This window comes from Monodon monoceros, unplaced genomic scaffold, assembly GCF_005190385.1.
Source record: "Monodon monoceros isolate NGI ecotype Baffin Bay Population unplaced genomic scaffold, NGI_Narwhal_1 Super_Scaffold_18, whole genome shotgun sequence".
Classification (NCBI taxonomy): Eukaryota; Metazoa; Chordata; class Mammalia; order Artiodactyla; family Monodontidae; genus Monodon; species Monodon monoceros.
The window spans coordinates 1,701,828-1,725,566 of record NW_021703774.1 but is presented as its reverse complement, the minus strand read 5'-3'; the positions used below and the strand labels follow the sequence as shown (position 1 = coordinate 1,725,566).

The 23,739-nt window shown below is 44.3% G+C and overlaps 1 protein-coding gene, 1 non-coding gene and 1 pseudogene across 5 annotated transcripts in view; 1 reads left to right on the top strand and 2 right to left on the bottom strand.

Moving 5' to 3' along the window:
- The window catches only part of CAMSAP2 (calmodulin regulated spectrin associated protein family member 2), a 94,622-nt gene that overhangs the window by 37,729 nt on the left and 33,154 nt on the right, over nt 1-23,739 (top strand). For all 4 annotated transcript variants that reach the window (XM_029228273.1, XM_029228271.1, XM_029228274.1 and 1 more), the window contains one exon: nt 15,278-15,439. In XM_029228273.1, coding sequence (XP_029084106.1) covers nt 15,278-15,439 — 162 coding nt within the window. The remainder of the gene's footprint in view (nt 1-15,277; nt 15,440-23,739) is intronic.
- Nucleotides 658-13,043, bottom strand: LOC114898316 (annotated as a pseudogene).
- On the bottom strand, nt 9,435-9,579 carry LOC114900115. Its single transcript, XR_003794735.1, has one exon. It is a non-coding gene; the product is annotated as a small nucleolar RNA SNORA62/SNORA6 family (small nucleolar RNA).

Here is a 23,739-nt window from a genome sequence, read left to right as displayed (position 1 = left end):
CGGGAGACACTTACTTTCCCCTTTAAAAAAATTTAAAGCTCAGTTTCCAAAAGGTAGTTTTACCACTTACTTTCCTGTTCAAGAAACTGGGAAAATTCTGCAATGAAGGACGAAGGGGTGGAAGGGGAGGAACAGTGCTTCCTTCACTCCTGCCCCTGCTGAAGACACTCAGTGGGATTCGCAGTTGTCAAAGGTTCCTGTTTGAAATGTGTTTGGTTGCAAGATAAAACAAGTCAGTAGATGGGAGAGGCCTTAAGTATAGATCTTTAGCATACAAACAAGGAAGACTAAAAACTTTATCACCTATTGCTGGCTAACTTATTCGCAAGCTGCCTACATACAGATGTGCACACACAGTAACATGGACTCATTTTCTTTGGTAAAGCTCACCAAATAGAAGGTCTCTTCTAACACGCTAGTAAAAAATATTTAATTTCCTTTCAACTTTCAGATCAAGTGGCCACAAATCTGTCCTTTCTCCTAAATACTGTCCTCCATTTTTCTTTTCAACCTTGTGGTAGAACAAAACCATGACAGTAACTCGAGTGATGTGAAATCCATGTTTAAGTGATAGAAGGAAATGGGAGGAGGGGGCCCGAGAAAGCTAACCATGAACACAGCTCGGGGTGTTTTCTTGAGAATTACTGTATCAACGAGTTCCAAACACAACTGAGTTCCACAGATGTTTTAGAAGTACTTTTTCCGGTGCAAATATTTCATTCAATTCACAGTGACACAGTCGTTTTACAGAAGGCAGAACATGTTGAAACTCAGTAAACTACTTCACAGCTCGTGAGGCTAATGCTGTAACAACAACAAAAGCCAACAAGGGCACCGTGGATTCTGCCTCTGGCATAAAGGTCGAGACAGTCATCCAGTAGAAAAGATTAACAATAAAAAAACAAAAACGGTAAAACAAAACAGTGCACCCCCCCCCCAAAAAAAAAAGCTTCACCACATTCCATTTCCGAGGGCTAGTTCTGGAAAGCCTGGGTGGCATTCAGTCTGCTTCCGTGTTGAGATACCCATTGCCCACAGTCATCTTGCTGTGCTTCTTCTGTGGCTCTTCCTTAGAGACGTCCTTCACCTAGGCTCTCTTCAGCCCTCTATCCCAAGGAAGCTCAGTCAGCCCTCCTTGTACAGCAATAGCAGACTTAACCCTATTAGCAAACTGGGCTGCATCTTCTCCTTTCTCTCTGGTCATGGGGGGCGCGTACCGCACAGCACAGACAATGGCCCAGCTGGTCATCACTCAAAGCAGGCAGCTCACCGTGCTGTATTTACTGCTGTTCCAAAATGCATCAGCAAACTAAGGATCATACTTAATTGCAACTGGGTGTATGGTTCCTCCAATTTTAAAGCTTCCCTTTTTAAATATCATGACTGAAGTATTGTTGATGCAAGTTCCTTCAGGAAAGATGAGTATGGGTAATTTTTTCTTATCAGCAACATGTTCTTTTAGTCTGTTGGTAACCAGGCGTCAGGCCTTCATTTCTGAGCGTTCGGACCAGACATGTGGACAAGCCTTGACCATAGCGCTGAATAATTCCCATCCACCATGCATGCACCTGGCCAGCCGTAGCATAGCATCCATCCATTGTCAAGATAAAACATCTACAGGGAGGTATGGTTGCAACACAGATGCCTCCCTTCTGGGGTCTGTACTGCGTGTTATGATAGCGAGTAGTACAGGGAGGGCATGAACATAGATCCGGCAGAGGACCAGTTCACTCAGCCGGTTTTTGAGGCTGCTTCCTGACAGCTGTCCAACCAGGGTACTTGCTGTGAACCAACAAACTGATCCTAGTGAAAGCCAAGGTAGTTCTCAGAGGTAGTAGGACACGGTAGCGCACTGTGACGCCCAGCACCACACCATGGTGAGCCACGGACTGATGTCTGGAAATTTACATTGGTCCTTGCGAGGAGATTCCATGACACTAGCTCCTCTGAGGAGAACCGCTGGGTCACTTCATCTTCCACAGGGGCCTCCAATACCTTCTTGGAGGAATAAAACACGTCAGACAGCTCCAAGTCCCTTCCTCACAGACCGGACAGCCCATTTTAAATCATGAATAGGTACTGTATTTTGTCAACTGCTTTTTTTGCCTCTGTTGATATGATCATATGGCTTCCTCATTTATTCTCTTAACATGTGAATTACATTGATTGATTCTCAAATATTATACCAGTCTTGAATTCCTGGAGTTAAATTCATTTGGTCATGATGTATTATCTCTTTTATATATTGGTGGATTTCATTTGTTAATATTTACTCAAGGGTATTTGCAGCCATTTTTATGAAAGATATTCTTCTTCTAATTTCTTTGTCTGGTTTCAGAATCAGAGTAATACTGACCTTACATGTTGAGTTGCAAAATGTTCTTTCCTCTTCTGTTTTCTGAAAGACTTTGTCTAAGATTGGCATTGTTTCTTCCTTAAATGTTTGATAGAATTCACCAGTGAACCATCAGGGCTTGATGTTTTCTTTGCGGGAAAGTTTTAAAATTACAACGTCATTAAAAAAAATAGGTTTAGGTGGGTGGTGAATGCTATAAATGCTGTAAATTATATTTACAGCTATAATTTTTTTTTTGTTTCTTATGTCAGTTTTGGTTATCTTGTGTCTTTTCAAGGACTTTGTTTATTTCATCTAAATTTGTCAAATTTACTAGCACTAGGTTGTTCATAATATTCCCTTATTATCCTTTTAATATCTGTAGAACCTGTGGTGATGCCCCCTTTTTCTTTTCTGATATTATTAATTTGTGTAGAGGTTTATCAAGTCTATTAATCTTTTCCAAGAACTAGCTTTCATTTCATTATTTTCTTTTTGCTGTTTTACTGTTTCATTAATCTCTGCTCTTAGTTTTATTATTTCCTTTCTTCTCCTTATTTTGATTTAATTTGCTCCTCTTTTTCTAGCTTTTTAAGGATGGAATCATAGGCAATTGATTTTAAAGTATTCTTTTCTGTTTTAAACACTGAAAGCCATAAGTTGCCCTCTAAGCTCTGCTTTAGCTGCAACCTGCAAATTTTGACATGGAGTCAAAAACCAATGAATGCTGTTCATTACCGTTCAGTTCAAAATATTTTCTGAATTCCCTGGTGATTTCTTCTTTGCCTCATAGAAATTCAGATGATTTAATTTCCAAGTACCGAGATGTTTTCCAGATACCTTTTTTTTTATTATTGATTTCTAATTTACATCTGTTGTGGTTAGAGAACATATTTTGTATGATTTCAGTCCTTTTAAATACGTTGAGACTGTTTTATGCCTCAGCATTTGAATCTGTCTTGGTGAGTGTTTATGTGTACTTGAAAAGAACTGTTCTTTGGTATCGCGTTCTGTAAACATCAGGTCGTTTTGCCTGATGCTTTTCAAGTCTTCCATACCCCCTCTGATTTTCTGTTCAGTTATTCTACTGATTCTTGAAAAAGAAGTATTAAAAACTTCAACTAATTGTGGATTTCTCTGTTTCTCTTTTTAATTCTGTTTTTCTTCATATATTAATATTTTGGCTTCTTTCAAGATTTCCCCTTTTTTCAGAAGTTTGACTATGAGATGCCTATGTGCATTTTTCTTTATATATATTCTGCAAAGGGCTCACTTAAATTTTTGGTTCTATGGGTTGAAATCTTTCATTAATAATGGAAAAATCTTGGGGTTTTTTTGGTTGTATGACCAGTTTATCTATTTATCTGTTTATCATAAACTATATAAAACATAGAACTTACCATTTTAGAGAGTACAGTCCAGTGGCATTAAGTACAGTGTTGTGCAGTCATCGCCATCACTTAGCTCCAGAACTTTCCACCGCACACCTGAAAGCCTATGCCCATCAACAGTTACTCCCGAACCTCCCCACCCCATTGCCACAGCCCACAGCAACCATTAGTCTCCTTTCTGTCTCTGTGGATTTGTTCATTCTGGACATTTTATATAAAAGGACTCATACGATATGTGGCCTCCTTTTGATTGGCTCCTTTACTTTGCATAATACTTTCAAGGTTCTTCTATGCACGTAGCCATACTTCATTCCTTTTTATTGCCAACAAGCATTCTGTTGTAGGGGTAGAACACATTCTGTTTATCCATTCATAAATTGATGGACATTTAGGTTGTTTCTACTTTTTGGTTACTATGAACAATGCTGCTATGAATATTCATTTGCAAGTTTTTGTTGGAATACCTGTTTTCAGTTCTCTAGGGTGTGTCATGAGAGGACTGGTTCTCCCAGTCAGCGTTACACTGTGTGTTTCTTGCATGCTCATTCGTCGGCAGGCACTTCTCTGTTGATCACCTAATGTGTGTTAATACAGAGCTACACCATCGGAACACGTAGAGTCCAGCAGGAGGGACAGACAGGGAAGAGGCAACTGCTTCATGGTACCTGCTGCTGCTATAGGTGCTGGGGAACCTCCCAGAGACGCGCCTAAGCCTAATCTAGTCAGAGGTGGGGAGTAGTGATCAGGGAAACCTTTCTGGGTGATGCCATGTTTAGTCCAAGACCTAAAGAAATGAGTAGAAATTAGCTTAGATTTTTTTCTCATGAGTTAAAAATAGTCAACTGAAGATTATATACAAAAGCACAAGAACTAAGATGTGCATTTTATCCACTGCCCGACAAGTCCTTGTGAAATCCTTAAGGCTTGGCATTTTTCTGTATGTGTGTACAGGTGCACACGTGCGTGTGCTCGTCCGTTTCGGGCTGAGCACGCTTGGTAGGAAGTGGATAACCCTGTGTGTACAGGTATCTCTGAGCCCACCGCCTCGTGTCGCCGCTTGGAGAGCCTGACATGCCACTGAGAGCTGGAGCGGTCTGTTACATTTCTAGACTTTTTCCTGTGCTGTCCATCGAAGACGTGTTCTGGGGCAGCTACCACCTATAGTTATTATTTCCTTAAACACCTTCACAGACATTTACCTTTCGTATAAGCTGGTTAGGTTAAGAATTCAGTTAATACTGACCAAAAATAAACTGCTTCTTACTTTAACTGTGCCATTACAGCCTTCTTTTTAAGAGTGCAAACTTTAGTTAGAGCTTTAAACGTTCATAAGAAAGGTAAGTTAAACTGGGAAAGTTCAACCACCTATGATGTTGACTAATTTAGTACCTCAGTGTAATCTATTTAGCAGGCCCCTAAAAGTGTAAGTGAGATCGTTTCTGTTGGATGTTCAATGTGTAGCTCAAGCTGATGTGTTTACATTTATCAAAGTGTTAACAGTCATAATCTCAAGTAATCAGTGTCTTAAGAGCTTTACTGGGACTCAGCAATAAAAAGGAACAACCGATTGATAAATATAGCAGCTTGTATGAATCTCCATAGAATACGCTGAGTAAAAAATGCCAATCCCCAAAGTTTCATAGTGTGTGATAGCATCCGTGTAACATTCTTGAAAGGACAAAATTGTAAAAACAGAGAACAGATTAGTGTTGCCAGGGTCCGAGGAGAGGGAGGGGCAGGAGGGAAGTAGATGTGGCTGTAAGAGGCCAACAGGAGGGACCCTTGGGATGGACAGGTTCTGCAGTTTAATTGTGTCAGTGCAGTCTCCTGGGTGTGACATTACGCTGTGCTTTTACAAGATGTTACCGTTGGGGGAAACCAAGTAAAGGGTACGTGGCGTCTCTGTGTTAACTTCTGACAATTGCATGTGAACCTGTAATTATTTCAAAATAAAAAGCTTGATTTAAAAAAAGTTTATGAAGGATGGACGTTTAAGATTGAAAGGAAATGCTACAGTTTGGAGCAGAAATGGTTTGTGCCCTTTGGCAAACGCATCTCTGCTGACGAGGCAGAGTGGTGGTGCTGGAGCCCTTTGTCGCTAGAGCAGGACAGGCTCGGGTGGCAGCAAATAGCTGTCTGCCTTTGGACTGGTTCTGAAGCTCTCTGCGGTCCAGTTTCTTGTCTGTGTAAGGAACGACACTGTTGTCTACCTTCCACAGTTGTGAGGGTGAATTAGAGTAGGCCGGGGAAGCGTCTAATGTAGTACTTGACCTGTGATAAGAGGTCAGTAAATTTTAGCAATTGTGATCGGTTTCTGTTGCCCTGTTTCTCTTCCTAGGTCTTTTGTAAACTGCATATTAGTATGTGAATTAATTCAAAATAATATATTTACATATGTATTGTTATAAAAATGGTTACTTAATGTGTGGTAAAGCAAAATAGTAACTAAAAGAAATAAAATTTATTTTCACTTTAGATCCTAAAATTTCTTAGGAGTGGCAATGTTTCTGGAAGGGCTGCTGCAGAGAAGCCTGCCTCATCTGGATGGCACTGATGCCAGGACAGTTTTCCGACCTCTTTGCTCTGTGTACTGACGAATCGTTTAGGGGGCTTATATGTAACCTCAGTTGAAGGCCTTTTATTCTTTAAGCCTTTTTCTTGATTTTACATATATTTTCTTTTTGGCTTATTGAAAACTCCTCAGTTTCTGTATCTAATTGTAGCAACAGGACTGGCAAGTATCGCTTAATTAGAACTTCATTAAGGCCGTACATTCTCCTGTACCCATCAAATGACTTGTTTAATGGACAGATACACATTTGGAATGCATTCCTTGTGTGGTATGGTTTGGGGAGAAAGCCACCAACAATTAATTACCTAGGAATTAAGAAGGTAAACAGAAACAGCTTATTCTGTGCATGTATCAGCAGCTCCTGTTTTAGCTAGACAGCATTTAAAGCTTGCTCTGTAAACGTAATTTTGTGGGATAAGAATATCAATACAAGATTCAGAGTAAAATCTTTTTCTTTTTTTGCGCGGTACGCGGGCCTCTCACTGTTGCGGCCCCTCCCGTTGCGGAGCAACAGGCTCCGGATGCGCAGGCTCAGCGGCCATGGCTCACGGGCCCAGCCGCTCCGCGGCATGTGGGATCTTCCCGGACCGGGGCACGAACCCGTGTCCCCTGCATCGGCAGGCGGACTCTCAACCACTGCGCCACCAGGGAAGCCCGAGTAAAATCTTTTGACACGAATGTTATGACATGAATAGGTGATATGTTATACTCTTGATTAAATCTTATCATGTCCCATTACTGGTGATTCTAAGTTTGACCACTTTTCCCTTTGTAACCGGGGGCATTATGTGGAGTGATACTTTGACATTTGTTGCCTATTGTGTTTCCCAGTGATACACCACCTAGCGGTTTTAGCATCTCTGGGCGATCTGTGCCTGAATGAATTACTGCAGTGGTGGTTGGAATATGGTGATTTAAAAATTCTCTCATTCCTTTTATATTTCTTACCTGGCATTGTTCTGTGAAGAAAAGCTTTCTCATCCACCTTTCCCCTTTAGTGATTATCACTGTGGACTCATGGATTCATCTTGGTTTTGATTACTTGTGTTATGATTCATTCTTGTTTTTAATCTTTTTTGTATTCACGTGGGCCCATATTTGGCCAATGGGACCCCCCACTAGGCTGACTCCTGTATCCTTTTAACAGCTCCCCAGCAGTCTTTGAATACTTTTTTCTTTCTGACCCAACTAGCTATTCCAGGCTCACTTTGTGCTTTTCCTGTCTCTGACTTGGAATCAGCCATTCTCTAAAGAGCCTTGGGTTTATTTTAATGTGGAGATGTTATTTAGAAACCAAGATCTGGGCACAGGTATATTTATTGTGTTACTGCTTCTAGGCTAGGAGCGATGTACACGTAGGATAATGAGCTCTTAGGGCAACCTCCAATCCAAAACTGACACCACAGCCTTCTCTCCTGTTTCATTCTTCAGAGGGGCATCTGCCCAGGGCCCTTTCCCGAGGGCAGCCCCGGCCGAGTGCAGTCTTGGCTGGGGACAGCTGCACTGCTTCCCGGGTCCACCTCTGCTGGCTGAGATCCACGTCCATCTGTGTCATCATGTCATCATGTCATCATCCACCAGCCAGCCTCTAATTAGAAAGCACGCAGCATGTCCACACTTGCTTCTGTGCACTTTTCCCTGCGCACTGGGGCAGCTTCCAGCCCGGTGGAAGCCGGGCTCTCCAGGTTACCTCCTGGTCACAAAGGTGCAGATCTTGCGAGTGGTCTACCCCAGCCCTGTTCTTGATGTAAACCGTGTTGTTGTTAGGGCACGAAATGCCCGTACTATTGTTGTCAGCCCACTTTGCAGTTGAGGGTAGTGAAGCATAAAGAAATGGAGGGCTTTGCCCAGGGTTACGTAGGAGGTGTAGAGTCAAGGCTGAACGCAGGCACTCTGCTTGCTCATCACCTGTGCTCCTGGACCATAGGTTCACGTAGAGAAGCAGTGAAAGAGGAGACCCTGGAAGGGTGGTGGGCCCCGGGAAGCCCCTGACGGCGTTGGGTTGTGGAGTGATGTCATTGTCAGTCTGTCGTGCTGAGGGCCTTTGGGGGCAGGATTCCTGTTAGGATGCTATTCTGGGGCCCCTCTGACGTTGGGGGCCAGGAAATTTGTGATTTTTGATGATGAGCCAGATTCAGAACCACTGCTGTGAACCATTTCCTGTGTCTACCGTGTTTATTTGCTACTAATGTGCAGTCCCTGTCTGCGTCCGCCCGGTGCAGCCTCAGGTAAACATCCTTAACTTGCCAGTTGAGGTTAAATATAGTCCAGAGGAAGTGATGGAGCTGCTCAGGAGACATCATTTCTTTCATTGGTCTGGGACTTGCAATTTGATAGACGTTTGGGCTGCACTGTTTCTCGCATGTATTCCTTTTGTAATAAAGCTTGATATCAGTTTGGTTCAACATTATCTTGGAAACAGTTCTCCATTGGGTGTGTGATTATCAGATTCACCAAATGCAAATGACAGAATGTAAGCCAGATGCTCGTGCCGCCCTTATGGACACAGATTAAAGAGAACTCTCGACTGCTTTATTGTGTGTCCTACGGTATGTTTTCAATTTAGGCAGAGTTAAATGGCAGCTAAATAAGTATCACTGTGCTAATAGTTCCATGCTGGTAATCGTACTTTTTAACTTTCTCTCTTTACCCCATTCACATGTCTAACCAGATGCGTCCAAATAAAATCGATGTATCATTTTGTGTGGTCACAAGCAAATGTCATTCATGTTAAGAGTTTGAATCTCACGGACATCACCTCCCTTGCCAAGGCGCCCAGTTCCACCGTTCCGTCTGGTGTAGCAGAACGACGCTGGCCCGCTTTGGTCCTGACTGTGTTTACTACAGGTTGAATACAGCATCATTATGACTGGAACAGCCATGCCTGGATCCTCCTGTAGGTTACAGCTAAACTCTTTGCTGTCTCAGTGATAGTCTGCCTCTGTTTTTTTTTTTTTTTTTTTTTTGGCCGCCTCTCATGGCACGTGGGATCTCAGTTCCCCGACCAGGGATCGAAGCCATGCTCCCTGCAGTGGAAGCGTGGAGTCTTAACCACTGGACCGCCAGGGAAGTCCTGCCTTTGTTTTTAAGGCCAGTGCTTTTTGCTCCTTGGACCAGCCTACTTTTTTTTTTTTACATTTGTAGCAAGTATTACTATCAAACCCCACTCACTGGGCCAAAGACCCTTGTGATGTTAGCAAAAAACTTGCCCCTCATGTAGCATACTACCTACACTTGTGAGTCCAGCCTACTTTTGATAGCCTGAATTTTTGATACGCTAAGATTTTCTTATCATATAAGGGGACCGACATTATGATTGGAAATAAATTGTTTTTCTGGAAAATTTCTATTCTCATACCAACTATAGAAATCTATCGCTAAGATTCTAGCTACTAAAATAACAGTATCTAAGAAAGATCGTATATAATAATCTTTTAAAGTAAACTATATATACCTTTTATCCAGATTAGTTGGAGCCTTAAGAAAGTGAACATTAAAAAAAAAAAAGAAAGTGAACATAAATATCTGTGGGAGGAAAATAGAATTAACTTAGCATATTTATTTATTTTACTTTTTGTCATCAATTCATATATAGATGTTTCCTGCTTAACGTTATGTAGACGACAAACTTACGGTAGTAAGCAAATGTTAATTTATTTTTTAATAATATCTAAAATACTTCACTGTCCAGAAAAATAAGTGTCCCTTCACCCTGAAGTCCTTCTGAAGATACTTTGCAAACACATGGATATAGCTAACTGCCTGACTTAGACCTAAACGGTCATTTTTGAGGTGTTTACACTGGAAGAGGGTCAGCAGAGCATCATAAATCAATCTGATCTTTTGGGGGGGCTAACGACTTGAGGCATAATCGGCACACCATACAGTTCATGCATTCTAAGTGTACAGTGCAATGGTTTTGGTATATTCAGAGTTGTGTAAGCACTGCCACAATCCATTTTAGAAAACAACATTGTTTACCAGGTTCACACATGTTGTGGCCTATGTCAGGCTTTGTTCCGTTTTATTGCCGAATTATATTCCATTCAGAATATCACGGCTGTATCATTTTTGCTTATCCTGTCATCAGTTGATGGACGTTTGGCTTGTTTCCACCTTTTTGGCTCTTACAAATAATGCTACTCTGAATATTTGTGTACAGATTTTGTGTGGACACGTTTTTTGTTTCTCTTGGATATAATGAACGTAAAAGCAGAGCTGCTGGGGCAGACTCTTTGAGAAAGTGCCAGACTCTTGCACAGTGGCTGCACTATTTAACATTCCCGCCAGCGGGGCACAAGGGCTCCCATTTCTCCACATCCTTGCAAGTGGTTGTTATTGTCTGACTTTTTAAATTATAGCCTTCCTGGTGGGAAGTGGTATCTCAGTAGGGCTTTAAGTGCTGTTTTCCTTGTATCTCCATGTAAATGAAGGGTAAATGAAAATTTTGGTGAACTTGTTTATATAAATAAATGATGTGTAAAATATTATTTTCTGAATCGGAATTAACTTTGACAAACTATAGCGTGATGTGTATATGCTGTTGTGTGCCATTTTAGCAGAATAATTCCAATTCTTCCAGTTCGTGTCCGTCTGTTAAGTCTGTTCCCTCCCGTGTCCCTCTAGGAGGGCTTGGACACGGTTGGTGCACTGGCCACTGCGCCACAGGCCTGAGTTCAGTTTAGGAAATATTTTCCTAGTCCTACGTCAGATAAAAGAATAAAAAAGCCATGAAATAGTAGAACTTGGATGTTATTAATCTGTGAGGCTCATTAATAGCCTTCTTACCTACAACACTTCGATGCTCTTCTTTATTTAATAGCCTTAACCTTCATTTCTGATACCTAAATGTAAATCATTTTTGTCTAGACTCCACTGGTCGGAGATAACAAAGTGTAACCTGTAACCCAGATCTAGAAGCTAGTAGAGGCCTCAGTGAGTTCCCGGGCCTCCTTGTCCTTGCCTTTTTCACTAAAATGCAGGGAACTTTCCTGCTTTCCTTCCCCACTAGCCTTTCTGCTGCTGCTCCTGGGTGGCGGGCTCTGCCCTGCCTCCGCGGCGCCCAGCCCTGGGGTCTGCAGGCTGCTGCTGGGCCGTGTGAGCTCCGCGCCTCCTGGCTCTGTAACCTCGGACGGGTGGCTCCGTTCTCTCATCTGTAAAACAGGTTTAGTAAGAGTGCATCTCACAGCGCTGTGTTATCAAGTGAGTTGACACAAATGCGGGAAACATTGCCTGGAGCATAACACTCAGCGCTAGCTGCCGTTATTGTTATTCTGACCTTAATGCTTTGGGTAAACAATTAAATGCGTGTATTTTATTTAGAGACATAAATCGTTCCAAATGGATTGATTGTAGCCTACAGCTTAGTTTTCACTGTCGATGCTTTCTAGATTCATTATGTATATAGTTTCTGTTATATATAATTTCTAAATTTACTTCTACCTCATAAAGTTAAGGGGTAAAAAAAAATCATAATAAAATTTGAAGGTTCTCAGTTTAAAAGTGGGTGAACATCTTACGGAAATATCTGTAAACACGGTAGTGGAATTTGTTTAAGTCTGTTTTTAAATTTAGGAAGTGAAGTAATCAGTGAGATGAGCTTTGTTCTGAAAATGTATTACTGATTATACTTAGTGTTTACTATCCTCTAAGTTTTGAAGTAAACTATAGATTTTATATGTATTTTTTGCATATTATAACACGGTCATTTCTAAGTAAGTTTTATTTTTATTCATTCCTTTTCCCTTCCTGTTTTATATATATATATATATATATATATATATTATATGTATATTCAAGGCGTATACGTACATACACTTGTGTCTGCCCATTTATATGTGTATATTTATTTTGAGCATCGTTATAGCATGGCGTTGTTTCTTCTACTCAGCATTGTATTGTGCACATTTTCCCCTGTTGTCAAAGAGCTTAGGGTGGCATAAATTGCTAATTCTGCTTGTAACATTGCTTCCTTTCTTGTTATATACAATTCTGTAACGGTCAGTTTCATTCCTACAGCTCCGTTTTCTCTCTTAAATTGTACCTGTAGAATAAATTGCCAAGAGAAAAGAGTCTTAGTGAAGAGGAGGTGGATGGTCTTACAGCTCCTGAGATGTTTTCCCACATTTTTGTTCAAAAGAGTTATGCTTCGTAATGCTGTAAATACTGATTACTCAGACTTTGCCCTCAAAACCTTGTGCTGGGAACAAAGATGAGAAAGACGGGACCCCGCTCCCTAGGGCTCGAGTGAATAGAGAGAGGACACAGAAATCACCTGAGTGGAAGGGCGCGCTGCGGTTGATCCCGTGTCCACTCTGAGTCTGAAGAAGGAATTGGGGTCTCTCTCTCGACAGTAGCCGCCCGAACAAGAGGGAGAATGTGAAAACATGACTTGAGGTGCAAATAATGATGCTGAGTTTTCTTTCTTGCATATGATGGCTGTTTACCATTTCCAGAACGTATTTCTTGCCTAACTATTGGTACGTGACTTAGCTTCTGCCAACCGCACGACACAATAGGAGGAGCGCATGGGTTTGGACAAACTATTTAATTTCTGGAGCTTCAGCTTCCTCACGTTAAAAACATAAACGATGCTTCCTTCAGAGCTTTAAGGGTTATAACAAATGTATATTATCTCCAGCCTCACTTCCGCAAAGATTGGAACTGGAAGAGCTAGTATGTTAATAAAGCCCTCAGCACAGCACCTGGAGTCACCGTTGGTTTTCTGATCGCCGTAATCAGGCATTCCGCTTCAGACAGAGCACCTGCCTTCCTGTAAACACCGCTAAGTTTTCAGTACGCTGGTCCATCACGTCCAAGTCAGAACCCACTTCCTCAGCCTCCAGAGTCAAGCTAGCTCTTCGCCCTTTACAGTGAGCAGTAGGCCAGCTCCTTTCCTTCCTTTAGCCCGTGCTCGCTGTCAGGTACCGTGTGAGGTGTAGGGAGTGCGAAGATGCTCAGACAGTGCCCTTGCCCTTGGGGTCTCGCTGTCTCACCAGGGAGATGGTGCCTGTCCTGCAGCCAGACAGTCTATGGTCCTCAGCCAGCTTCTCGTTAGCCTCATCCGGGGAGCTTCTTACAGATGCTGTTTTCCGTGCCCTGCTTCAGATAATGAAGTCAGAATTCAGTGCACATGGCACTAAACCTGTTGTCAACTCACACAGCGTGGTATTTCAGTTACATCGCAATAAAACTCAAAGAAGAAAAGAATTTCATGCAAGTATAAATAGTATACCCACTCTGTAGGAAGAATGATCCATCTTGATTGGAAAGGGGGTCGGAAAGAGGGTGACAGTCAGACCAACAACAGGACTTAGTCTGCAGTGTGAGGCGGCGACAGCAGGGAGGGCATGGGAGCTTGAAGCCTGGCGACAGGTTTGGGGAGCAGCAAACACTCTTCTGAGGCTGTTCTAAATGGAATGTAGATTGGGGGAAGGAAATGCGGGTTGTAAAACTGGATTGATAGGGAGGGGCCTTAGACTTTATTATGTAGAAGATGAGGTAGACTTTAGGGGAGCATGATATGATGACGTCTCTGATATGATGACGTCTCTGATGTGGAAAAATAACTAGTCCCTAGTTGATAACATCTTCAAAAATACATTCCACGTGGATTTAAAGTATCAATAACAGAAAAAGTAGAGGATACTATTTCTCTATTCTTGGGGGTGTGCGGGGGGAGCCTCTTGTAAACTTGGGAGAAATTCCAGAGTCGTGAAGGAGAACGTTAAGATTGACAGGTTTTACCGAGTAAATACTTAGAACTTCTCTGCCGCATAATACATTCCGAATAAAGTTGAAAGTCCAAAGACAGGCTAGGAAAAAGTATTTGCGACCTGAATGGTCCAGAGCTCATGTACCTAATAAATAATGAGCCCTTACAAATCAAGAAATAAAGAAAGGTGAGCATACCTAAGAGAAAAGTACCAATAATTGCCAAACATACAAAAGATGCCCGTCCTCAATCAGAGAAATGCAAAGCCTGAACAAGAGTGGGGTTTTTAACCTTCAGACCGATACAGATCATAAAAAGGCAATGATGTCTAAGGTTGGCAAACAGTGTGGGGAAACAAGCACCCTTGCTAACATTCTTGGGGGATGTGAAAGTTGCTGCAGCCTTTCTAGAGAGCAGATAAGTGATTATTCATCAAAACTTAGCATGAGGTTGCTCTCGGGCCCAGTAGCCCCACGGTGGAGAATCATCCCTGGAGACACACAAGGTTGTAGCGTTGTTTGTGACGCCAAAGAATAGGAAGCAGTGTAAATTCTTACCAAAATTACATTTTTGGTAAGAATACGTACCAAACCGTAGACGCTGCTTGGGAAACAGGAGGGGGAGAGGGTACTTTCGACTTTAGATACTTTGTAATGTTGGGAAATGTTAAGGAACACCCCCCCCCATATAACGTTTGTGTTTGAACCCCCCCCCCCCAAAAAGCAGCCACAAAGGAAAGACTAGAAGTCCTGTGCCGGATGCAGAGCGTGAGGAAGAAGTTGGAGCCACAGGAAAATCAGGATTTTTGCCTCGTTCAGGGGAGAGACATGGTGGTGTCCGAATGGGAGCGGAGGCCACCAGACCAGGAGGGTAGCCTTGAGAGACAGCTTACAAGTAGCATGTGTACATTTCTGCCACGTGGAGGAGAGGAGCGCGGAGAGCACTTACTCAGAGGCTGCTCTGAAGTCTGAAGCTGCGTTGCCGAGCCGATGATTGCGACATTTTCGAAGGCAGGACACGAGGAAAAGGAGCATGCTCTGAGCAGGAGACAACGAGTGTCTTGAGCATAGATCCTCAGGAAGTATCTGAGTGACAGATGACTTGGGTTCCATCAGCTCACCTCCGGCCTGGACCATTTGTGCTTTCTCACCAAGGCTCGTCTTCCATAGCCTTGAGTTCTGCTCCTGTTCGTAGGGAAATATTATTAATACGTAAACTGATATAAGCAGCAGTTTCTGACGGTTGTTCTCGGTTTCTGTTTCCAGAGCGCTCACCTGGCCATGATGGACACCCTCATGATGGCTTACACCGTGGAGATGGTCAGTGTGGAGAAGGTGGCCGCGTGCGCTCAGCAGTACTCGGCTTTCTTCCAAGCCACAGATCTGCCCTATGACATTGAGGATGCCGTCATGTACTGGATAAATAAGGTAGGGATATGCTCCCTCGGGTAAAAAAAAAAAGTCTCAGAACCAGAAAACATCACACATCCCCACTCTGCTGCACACTGAATGTTTGTGTCCCCCTGCCCCCCAGTTCATATGTTGAAGTCATAAGCCCCAATGTGGTGGTGTCAGGAGTGGCTAGGTCGTGAGGGCCTGGCCCTCATGCGTGGGACCTGTGCCACTGTCTTTATCAAGAGACCCCAGAGAGCTCCCTCGCCGCTTCTGCCGTGTGACAAAGCGGGCTCACCAGACACAGTCTGCTGGCGCCTTGATCTCGGACTTCCCAGCCTCCAGAACTCTGAGAAATACATTTCTGTTGCTTACAGACCACCCAGTCTGTGGTATTTTTGTTGTAGCAGCCTGAACGGACTAAGACAGATTCCATTAACTCTTTTTGTTTGAAATCAAAGTGAAAACGAAAGCTGTGCGATCTTACTTGACATTTCCCGTTCCCTTTAGACTTAAAAATACATATATACTGTTAAAATGATGGAAATAGATTTTATGTATTCCACAATATCTGTAGTTACATTTAATGATTAATCTAGTTCATATTAGATTATTAGAAAATTCAGAGCCCTCCACGTAGGGAACTAACTATACGTTGCAAGCGCTCAGTAAGTATTTTTTACGTCCAGGAATGAAATAAGCTTCTCGTTTCCAACTAGATGATTTTTAGGTTTGCTTGGCTGACTTGCATAAGACTATATAGATTGTGGATTCCTCCTCTTGGAAATTTTTATAGAGCTGTGATTACTTATTTGTGCTCTGAAGATGCTCCAGTTGTCGATTTATCGCTCCCTTTACCAATTTGAATAGTTAATTCCTCTTGACTCTCTTTCGTTTACAACTGTAACCCCAGAGAAAATCAAACCTTATCTGTGAGCAAGACAGACCTGAACGGATTTAAAAGAAGTTACATCTTCAGGTGTCCCCCCCTTGAGTGCTTGCATGGAGCTTGTAACAAGAAGCTAAGTGTGAAGACTCCTGCGTCTGCCATCGTGGTCCGTAGTATCAGCGTCAGTGTCAAAGGCCCGTGTGGCACTCTGCCCTGCGCCCGTTAGCTGTAGGGATCACGGTCCTATCCTGGACCCACTCATCGTCAGAAACCACGTGACCTTCACGACCCACCGCAGACCTTCCGTTCTTGTTTAACTCTTTTCCCTCACTCTCACACCCCCACTATTAAAAATGTTCACCTTTGGCTTCCCTGGTGGCGCAGTGGTTGAGAGTCCGCCTGCCGATGCAGGGGACACGGGTTCGTGCCCCGGTCCGGGAGGATCCCACATGCCGCGGAGCGGCTGGGCCCGTGAGCCATGGCCGCTGAGCCCGCGCGTCCGGAGCCTGTGCTCCTCAACGAGAGAGGCCACAACAGTGAGAGGCCCGCGTACCGCAAAAAAAAAAAAAAAAAAAAAAAAGCATCTCCTGGGAGCTTGTAGGTCTGGGCTGGGGTGGAGAGTCTGCGTTTCTGAGACGCTCCTGGCAGTGTCCCAGCGCTGGTCTGTGGGCCACACTCACGCTCCTCCATCACCCGACTCCCTCCCTGTCGGGTCATCCTCGTAAGAATAAGGCTGCTCTGCTGTCTCCCGTCCTGGTAAACAAAGCTTCCCCACCCAACTCGGGCCCTGTTTCTCTGCACACAGAACCTCGCCATCCCCTCCCCCACTCCCACCCTGAAGCCGCTGCTGAGGCCACTGTAGGCTCCCGTTCGGACAAATCCAGTGACTGCTTTTCTGTCCGCGTCTCGAATTCACATGTGAGCCTTGTGAAGCCTCGGGACCGCCGGGCGTTCTCCAAGCCCGGGCGCCACGCCACCTCCCTGCCGGGGTCCCAGCAGTTGTCCCCTCCCTGGGCTCCGGGACCCCTTCCTGCTAGCACAGTGCAGGCCAGCCAAGGATCTGTGGCAGTTTCCGTGTGGGTTGGGGTCCCCTCCGTGAACGAGTCCTTCCGGCCAGGCTGCTCCTCCTTGGTACCCAGCCACGCCGGTGACTGCCCCCTTTGCTCCTCAAGCCACCGAGGCTGCAGCTCCCTGCTTGAGTCCAGCCACTCAGCCTCGCGCGGGTTGAGGGCAGAGCCACGCAGGCCGACCGCACTCGGCGCGCTTCTCCTTCAGCGGCTCGCCCTCCCGGTCCTGCCGTCGCGTCCAGAGCTCTCCTCGGTGTCCCTGGGAAGCTCCGGGTGACACCTGCTGCCTCAGCAGGACCAGGGCCGGGACCCCCAGGATGTTGCTTTCAGGCCACTCGGATCATGCTGAGTTCACATTTTACACTGAAAATGTCAAGTGGACCAGTGCCGACAAAGTACCCCCCAGCCCGACCCCTGTGTGCACCTCCGTCCCAGGTCAGGGCCACTGTTCCTCTTCTTCCCTCCCTCCCTTCATCCCAGCTGCGGGGATCACCTCTGGCCCTTGGACGTGATGCTTCCCGTTCCTGGGTGGCCCATCGCCCAGCCTTTTGTGCGGCTCGGTGCCTCTGCGCTTATCATTTCTCAGCTTGGATGGCGCTTTCTCCTCGCAGCCTGTCTAAAGTAGGCAGCTGGCAAGTCTTATTTTGTACTGTGATGCTCTGTTTCCTTTATAGCACTTTTCAGAGTTTAATCCTTTGAACAAACTAGAATAATCGATATGAGGACAAGTACTGTGCTCATCTTTCTTTTTTACTGCTAAGTGCCTGGACTAGTGCCGTGTTTGGCAAAGCGATGGTGTTTAATACATCGAAGAGGGAGTTTAAGCCACAGAATCAGGCTCGGCACTGTAGAACTTTGGGAGTCTACGGAAAATAAGGAGATCACCTGATTCAGAATGTCCAACACCTTTAGGCAGCCGTGTCCACCCTCTTCAGTTTTCAGGTCATGATTGGAACCAGTTGATTGAACCTGCACCTCAGAGTAGCTTTTTCTCGCTGGTTCCACCAGCCCCGTCGTGCATCGGCGTCTCTTCTCTGGGTGTGACGTCACCTTCCGCTCTCCAGTGGAGTACGTACCGCTTCTTCTGGCTCTTATTTTGCCTCATCCTGACCTAGTTGCCTTTTCTTCTGGATAATACAAGTATTAAAAAAAAAAAAAAAAGCTACCATAGAAAAATGGGAATTACATGGCTAGAATAGTTATCAGCATCGTTGACTGTAAATGAGTTTAAACTTAAAAAAAGCAAGATCACAGAGGACAAGATTGTAATGGCTAAGTCAGGAGAGGCACACAAGAGTTGTGAATACAGGAACCTTCAGTGACTTGGCCCTACCTCTCTCTAGTTCCATCTGTAGCCTCCCTTGGGTTCACCAGGCTCCAGCCTTACTGTTCTCTTTCACTCCCTCAAACACAGCAGGCTCTCCCGCCACAGGGCCTTTGCTTGTGTTTCATCCTCCTCTCTGTGTCGTGGCTGCAGCTTCAGTGGCCACCTCTGGGACAGCGTCCCTGCCAAGATAGGTCTCCCCACTCCCGTGATTTTCTACTCACCTCTTTATTGATTTGTACCACTCCTTACAGATTGCTTTTGTTGGGGGGGAGTTTTTCACCCTTTCTTCCTTTTTTGTTCCGTCTCCCTTGTTCCATGAGGACGGGGACTAGACTGTATTGATGCACCATTGTGTCCCTATAGCCTCTTAATGTCCGGGGTTCAGTAAGTCACTGTTGACTGTGTGGATGAGTAAGTGAAGGAATAGTGGTTCAGAATGCTCACGTGTGACCAATTTGCTTTTCGGAGAGAATCAGATGAGGACTTTTTAAAAAATCATGAAGATATCTCCAAACTGACAGATCAGTTACAACTACCTGATATTGAATTTGAAAGTGTTTCTTTTTTAACTTAAAAAAAAAACAAAAGAAAGAAAAGAAAATGCTAAGAAAAAGGACCAAACCAAAAACCCAGAAAAAGTTATAAACTTTCCCAAGTTTGGGCCCTATCAACCCCTCCCCCCCGTAGTTGGTAGATCCGTCAAAATGCTTCAAGATGCATGGACGTTATGACGCCTTTAACACATGTTGCCGGGACAGAACATTTTAGTTATTTTGGCAGCGTGTCACATTCAGCGGTAGCCCTTCCTGTTACGAACTCCTGGACATGTTTGATAAAATGCAGTTGGAAAGGTTTATGCTACAGAGCTGAGCATCAGAGACAGAAAAGGAAACTGTCGGGTGCCAGAAACAAAGCGGGGCTGCAGGCTTTGGTGGCCTCTGCCGGGGCTCGAGAGTCGCTAGATGCCAGATGAGGCCGTGGGTTTTGCCGGTTACGGGAAGCTGGAACCGTGACGTCTGTGTAGACCCACCAAGAGCTCGCGCCCTCAGTGGAAACGAGCACACCAGCCGCGATGTCGTTGCTCTTAAGTGCCCCCTGGAGGCGGGCCTGGTCGGTGTTAGTACCATCAGTAATGCAGGGGTCCCAGCTTTGCCACGGGGCTACTTCCACGCATGGTTTTACGATGGCTGCGGTGATTCCAGAGGTCGCACACGTGCAGTCATAACGATGTCCAGCAAAGATGAGAGTAGGGTCTTCTGGGCGCTGCTGTCAGCAAAGGAACCTTCCCCCAGAAGGTCTCCCCCAGGAGGGTGGTTCTCAGGCTCACACCTAAACCACCCCCTGGCGAGAAGATGCGGCCCGTCGGGTCGTCTTGGGCTGACTTTGTGTCTCCCTCCAGGTCTGGGGAGGAGGCCTCCTGGACTGAGCGTGGGGCGGGGGGGCGACAGATGACCAGAAAGCCCAGTGCCAGGCCAGTGGTATCTTCCTGGCACCTGGCAGACCAGCAGAGGTAAAGTTGCTCTGAAGGTCACTTCTACACCCAAACCGTGGGAGTCCCCAGCAGTGGGGGAGGGATACTCTTCTCGCAGATGCAAAAGTACCAACGACAAGCGTTTAGGAAATGATGAAGATGCCGTCACGTACACGGGAGAGTCAGCAAACCTGACAAACAAGGCCCACACGCTGAGAGCTGCAGAGAGGAGAGCAGTCTGAAAAGACAAAAATAAATGCTTGAGTGGCTGAAAATAAAACACGGAATAAAGGCCATAGGAAAGAATAAGGCAGCGTGGAGGGTATATTGGAAAAAGAATAAAATATAACTTTAGGAACTGAAAATTTTAGTCGTTGAAATAAAAAACAGAAGATTAGACATAGTTGAAGAGGGGAGTTAATTAACGAGAAGAAATTACCCAGAATCAGCCCAGAGAGATGAGATGGGATATATGACATTGAGGTTAACAGACTTGCCTAGAGGCCTGATTGGAATTCCAAAAGGAGTTAACAGGGAGTGGGTGGGCTGGGGAGAGAATAATAGAAGAGACAATGGATGAAAATGTTTTACAATAGATGAAAGGCATAGACGTTCAAATTCAGGCACCATCGTGAGTTTGAAGCAGGAGAAATTAAAATAAATCCACGCCTACATATATAGCAATGAAACTGCAGAATCCACAGATAAAAAGACAGTCTCTCTCAAAGGAACGCGATAGTAGACATCTCAGCAGTAATAGTTGAGCCAGAAGACAGTGCAGCAAAATCATCAAAGTGCCGAAGAAAAATAACGATGAACCTAGAGTTCTGTACTTTCGCCCAGGACTAAAGTTGTAATCGAGATTTGTTCAGACAGAGGTGGTTTATCATTCAGACCTTTGCAGAAAGAAGTACTGAAAGGTTGTACTTCAGGAAGAAAGAAGGGGAACCTAGAGGAAGAGGTGGGGTGTAGGAAGCAATGATAAAAAGGGGAGTTGGTGTGCACATGAGTAAATCTAAGCAAGTGTTATTAAAAAATCATCATCGTGCCTAATTCTGAGGCCCTTAAAAAGGAAGAACTATGTTGCTAGGTTAAAGTAACATGAGGGGTGAGAGGAGGTGATTTGAATTAAAGCCTTTCTAAGGTTTTTGTATTATTCAGGAGGAAGGAAAAAGTACTGACTGACTTTAGACTCACATCAAGGCAAGGATACACATGACTATTTTGTATTTTTAAATGAAAAAAAATTAAATAAAAGCTAGTGTCCATTTTTAAATTAATGGATATTTAAAAATGCATGTGACGTTTTAGCACATTTATTTTTAATTCATATGCCAGCGCCGGCTGTTCGTTGTATGTTCTCTAGTTCACTGGTCCTCAGCGCTCGTTCCAGTGGTGAACTGCCTCCAAGTCATGATGGGTTCTCTGATACACACACATCTTTAACTTTTATCCGTGAGTTGCGCAAAGAATGTCATGACTCATTTAGTGCTAGAACTTTCTAACCAGCATCTGGGAACTGGCTTAAGAATTACTAAGCTAATTATCTCATTTATCTGTCTTGTGTACCCAGGTAGGTTAAATAACTTGAAGTGACCAGGTCTTGTACTTTCCGTGTAGTTTCCCTATTAGAAAGTTAATGAATTATCAACGTGTAAAATTTTCTTATAATCATGAGTTTGGCATTTTGGATGATTTATGCCATTGCATCAGCTTAAAGTATTTTGAGTAGGACTTGTTAAGGCCCTTACAGACATGTAACTATCTGGAATTACGTTGGGGGTGTATCGTTTCTAAGTAATGGTAGTAGTTTCTATTTATGGGGTCTGTGCTCTGTATTATGCACTTTACTTGGTACATTTTATACATTATCTCTTTTATTCTCTGTATTAGTTGTTTTGCTGTAATAATTACCACAAACTTAACTGCTTAAAACTTCTGGTAGCTCAGTTATTTACTCACTTATTATAATCATCTCAGGATTACCAGTTTCTGTGGGTCAGGGATCCAGACCTTGCTTACCTGCATGCTCCATCTTCAGGGTCTGTCACAAGGTTGGCTCAAGGTGTTGCCCAGGCCTGGGGTCTTATTGGAAAGTTTGGGTGTGGGGGGTCCACTCCAAGCCCCCACGGTTGTTGGCAGGGCTTAGGTCCAGCAGTTGGGCGGAGAGCCTCGGTTCCTTACTGGCTGCTGGCCGGAGGCTGCCCCCAGCTCCTTACCATGCAGGCCTCTCTGTAGGGCAGCTCGAGGGATGGCTGCGTGCTTCCTCAAAGCCAGCAGGAGAGAGTGGGGCTTAGTGTGCGAGACGTAAGCGCCAAAGTGGTATCCCATCCCTTTAGCTGTATTCTGTTGGGTAGGAGCAAATTATAGGCCCTGTCCACACTCAAGGGGATCATTGGGGACCGTCTTAGAGGCATCGTCTCCAAACCTCTTGTGAAGTAGGTTTTATTCCAGCTGGCAACGAAGGCTCAGGTATCAGGAAATTATTAAGGTCGTGGTTTGTGAGTAGGGGTTTTGAGTCAGAGCCGGGTCGCTTCTGCTTCTGCTGTCTCTTCGGAAGAGTGTTTTACACTGCCAAGTCGGTGCCCTAAGATCTTAGAGCACGGCAGCCTACTTGGCAGTACAACCCAAGCTGAATCTGTGTGTTGGTTAAATTCCTTCTAACGCCTCGGAGTGTATCGTAACTGTTAGTTAAATTTATCATAAATTCAAATTCTTCAGTCTTTTTTTCTTAGGCACTGAACTGAATTTTAAGCAGCAAGAGGTTAGAAAATTATTGATTTAGTTTAGAGTTACAGTGGTTGATAATACCATTCAGAGTTTCCAGAATGCCATTATTAATTAACTTGAACATTTGCTTATTATTACTGGACTGACCTTAAAATCAGTGACTCAGAATCCAAACTTGTCTAAACTATTCTGAAGAAATACTTTTGCACTAGACAGAGTGTCTCTTAATCATCTTGAATTATGGGCTGTTTGAACAATCTGATAGATAAATCAGACCTTCTCCCTAAGAAGTTCCCATATGCAAAAATTTTTCATGTATTTTAACTGTGGCCTTATGACCACACTAAAACCTACTCATGATCCAGGGACATGCCTATGAGATCACAGCCTAAGAATTTGATTCAGGGCTTCCCTGGTGGCGCAGTGGTTAAGAATCCGCCTGCCAATGCAGGGGACATGGGTTCGAGCCCTGGTCCGGCTCAGAGATCCTACATGCCGTGGAGCCACTGAGACTACGCGCCACAGCTACCGAGCCAGCGCTCTAGAGCCCCCAAGCCACAACTACTGAGCCCACGTGCCACAACTACCGAAGCCTGGGCGCTTAGAGCCCGTGCTCTGCAACAAGAGAAGCCATTGCAATGAGAAGCCTGCTCACTGCAATGAAGAGTAGCCCCTGCTTGCCACAACTAGAGAAAGCCCACGTGCAGCAACGAAGACCCAACGCAGCCAAAAATAAATAAATAAATAAATTTATTTTAAAGAAAAGAATAAAAGATAAGGAAGACATTTGAAAAAAAAAAAAAGAGAGTTTGATTCCGAGTGTTTTTGAGGAAAATAATTTTCACTTAGCAG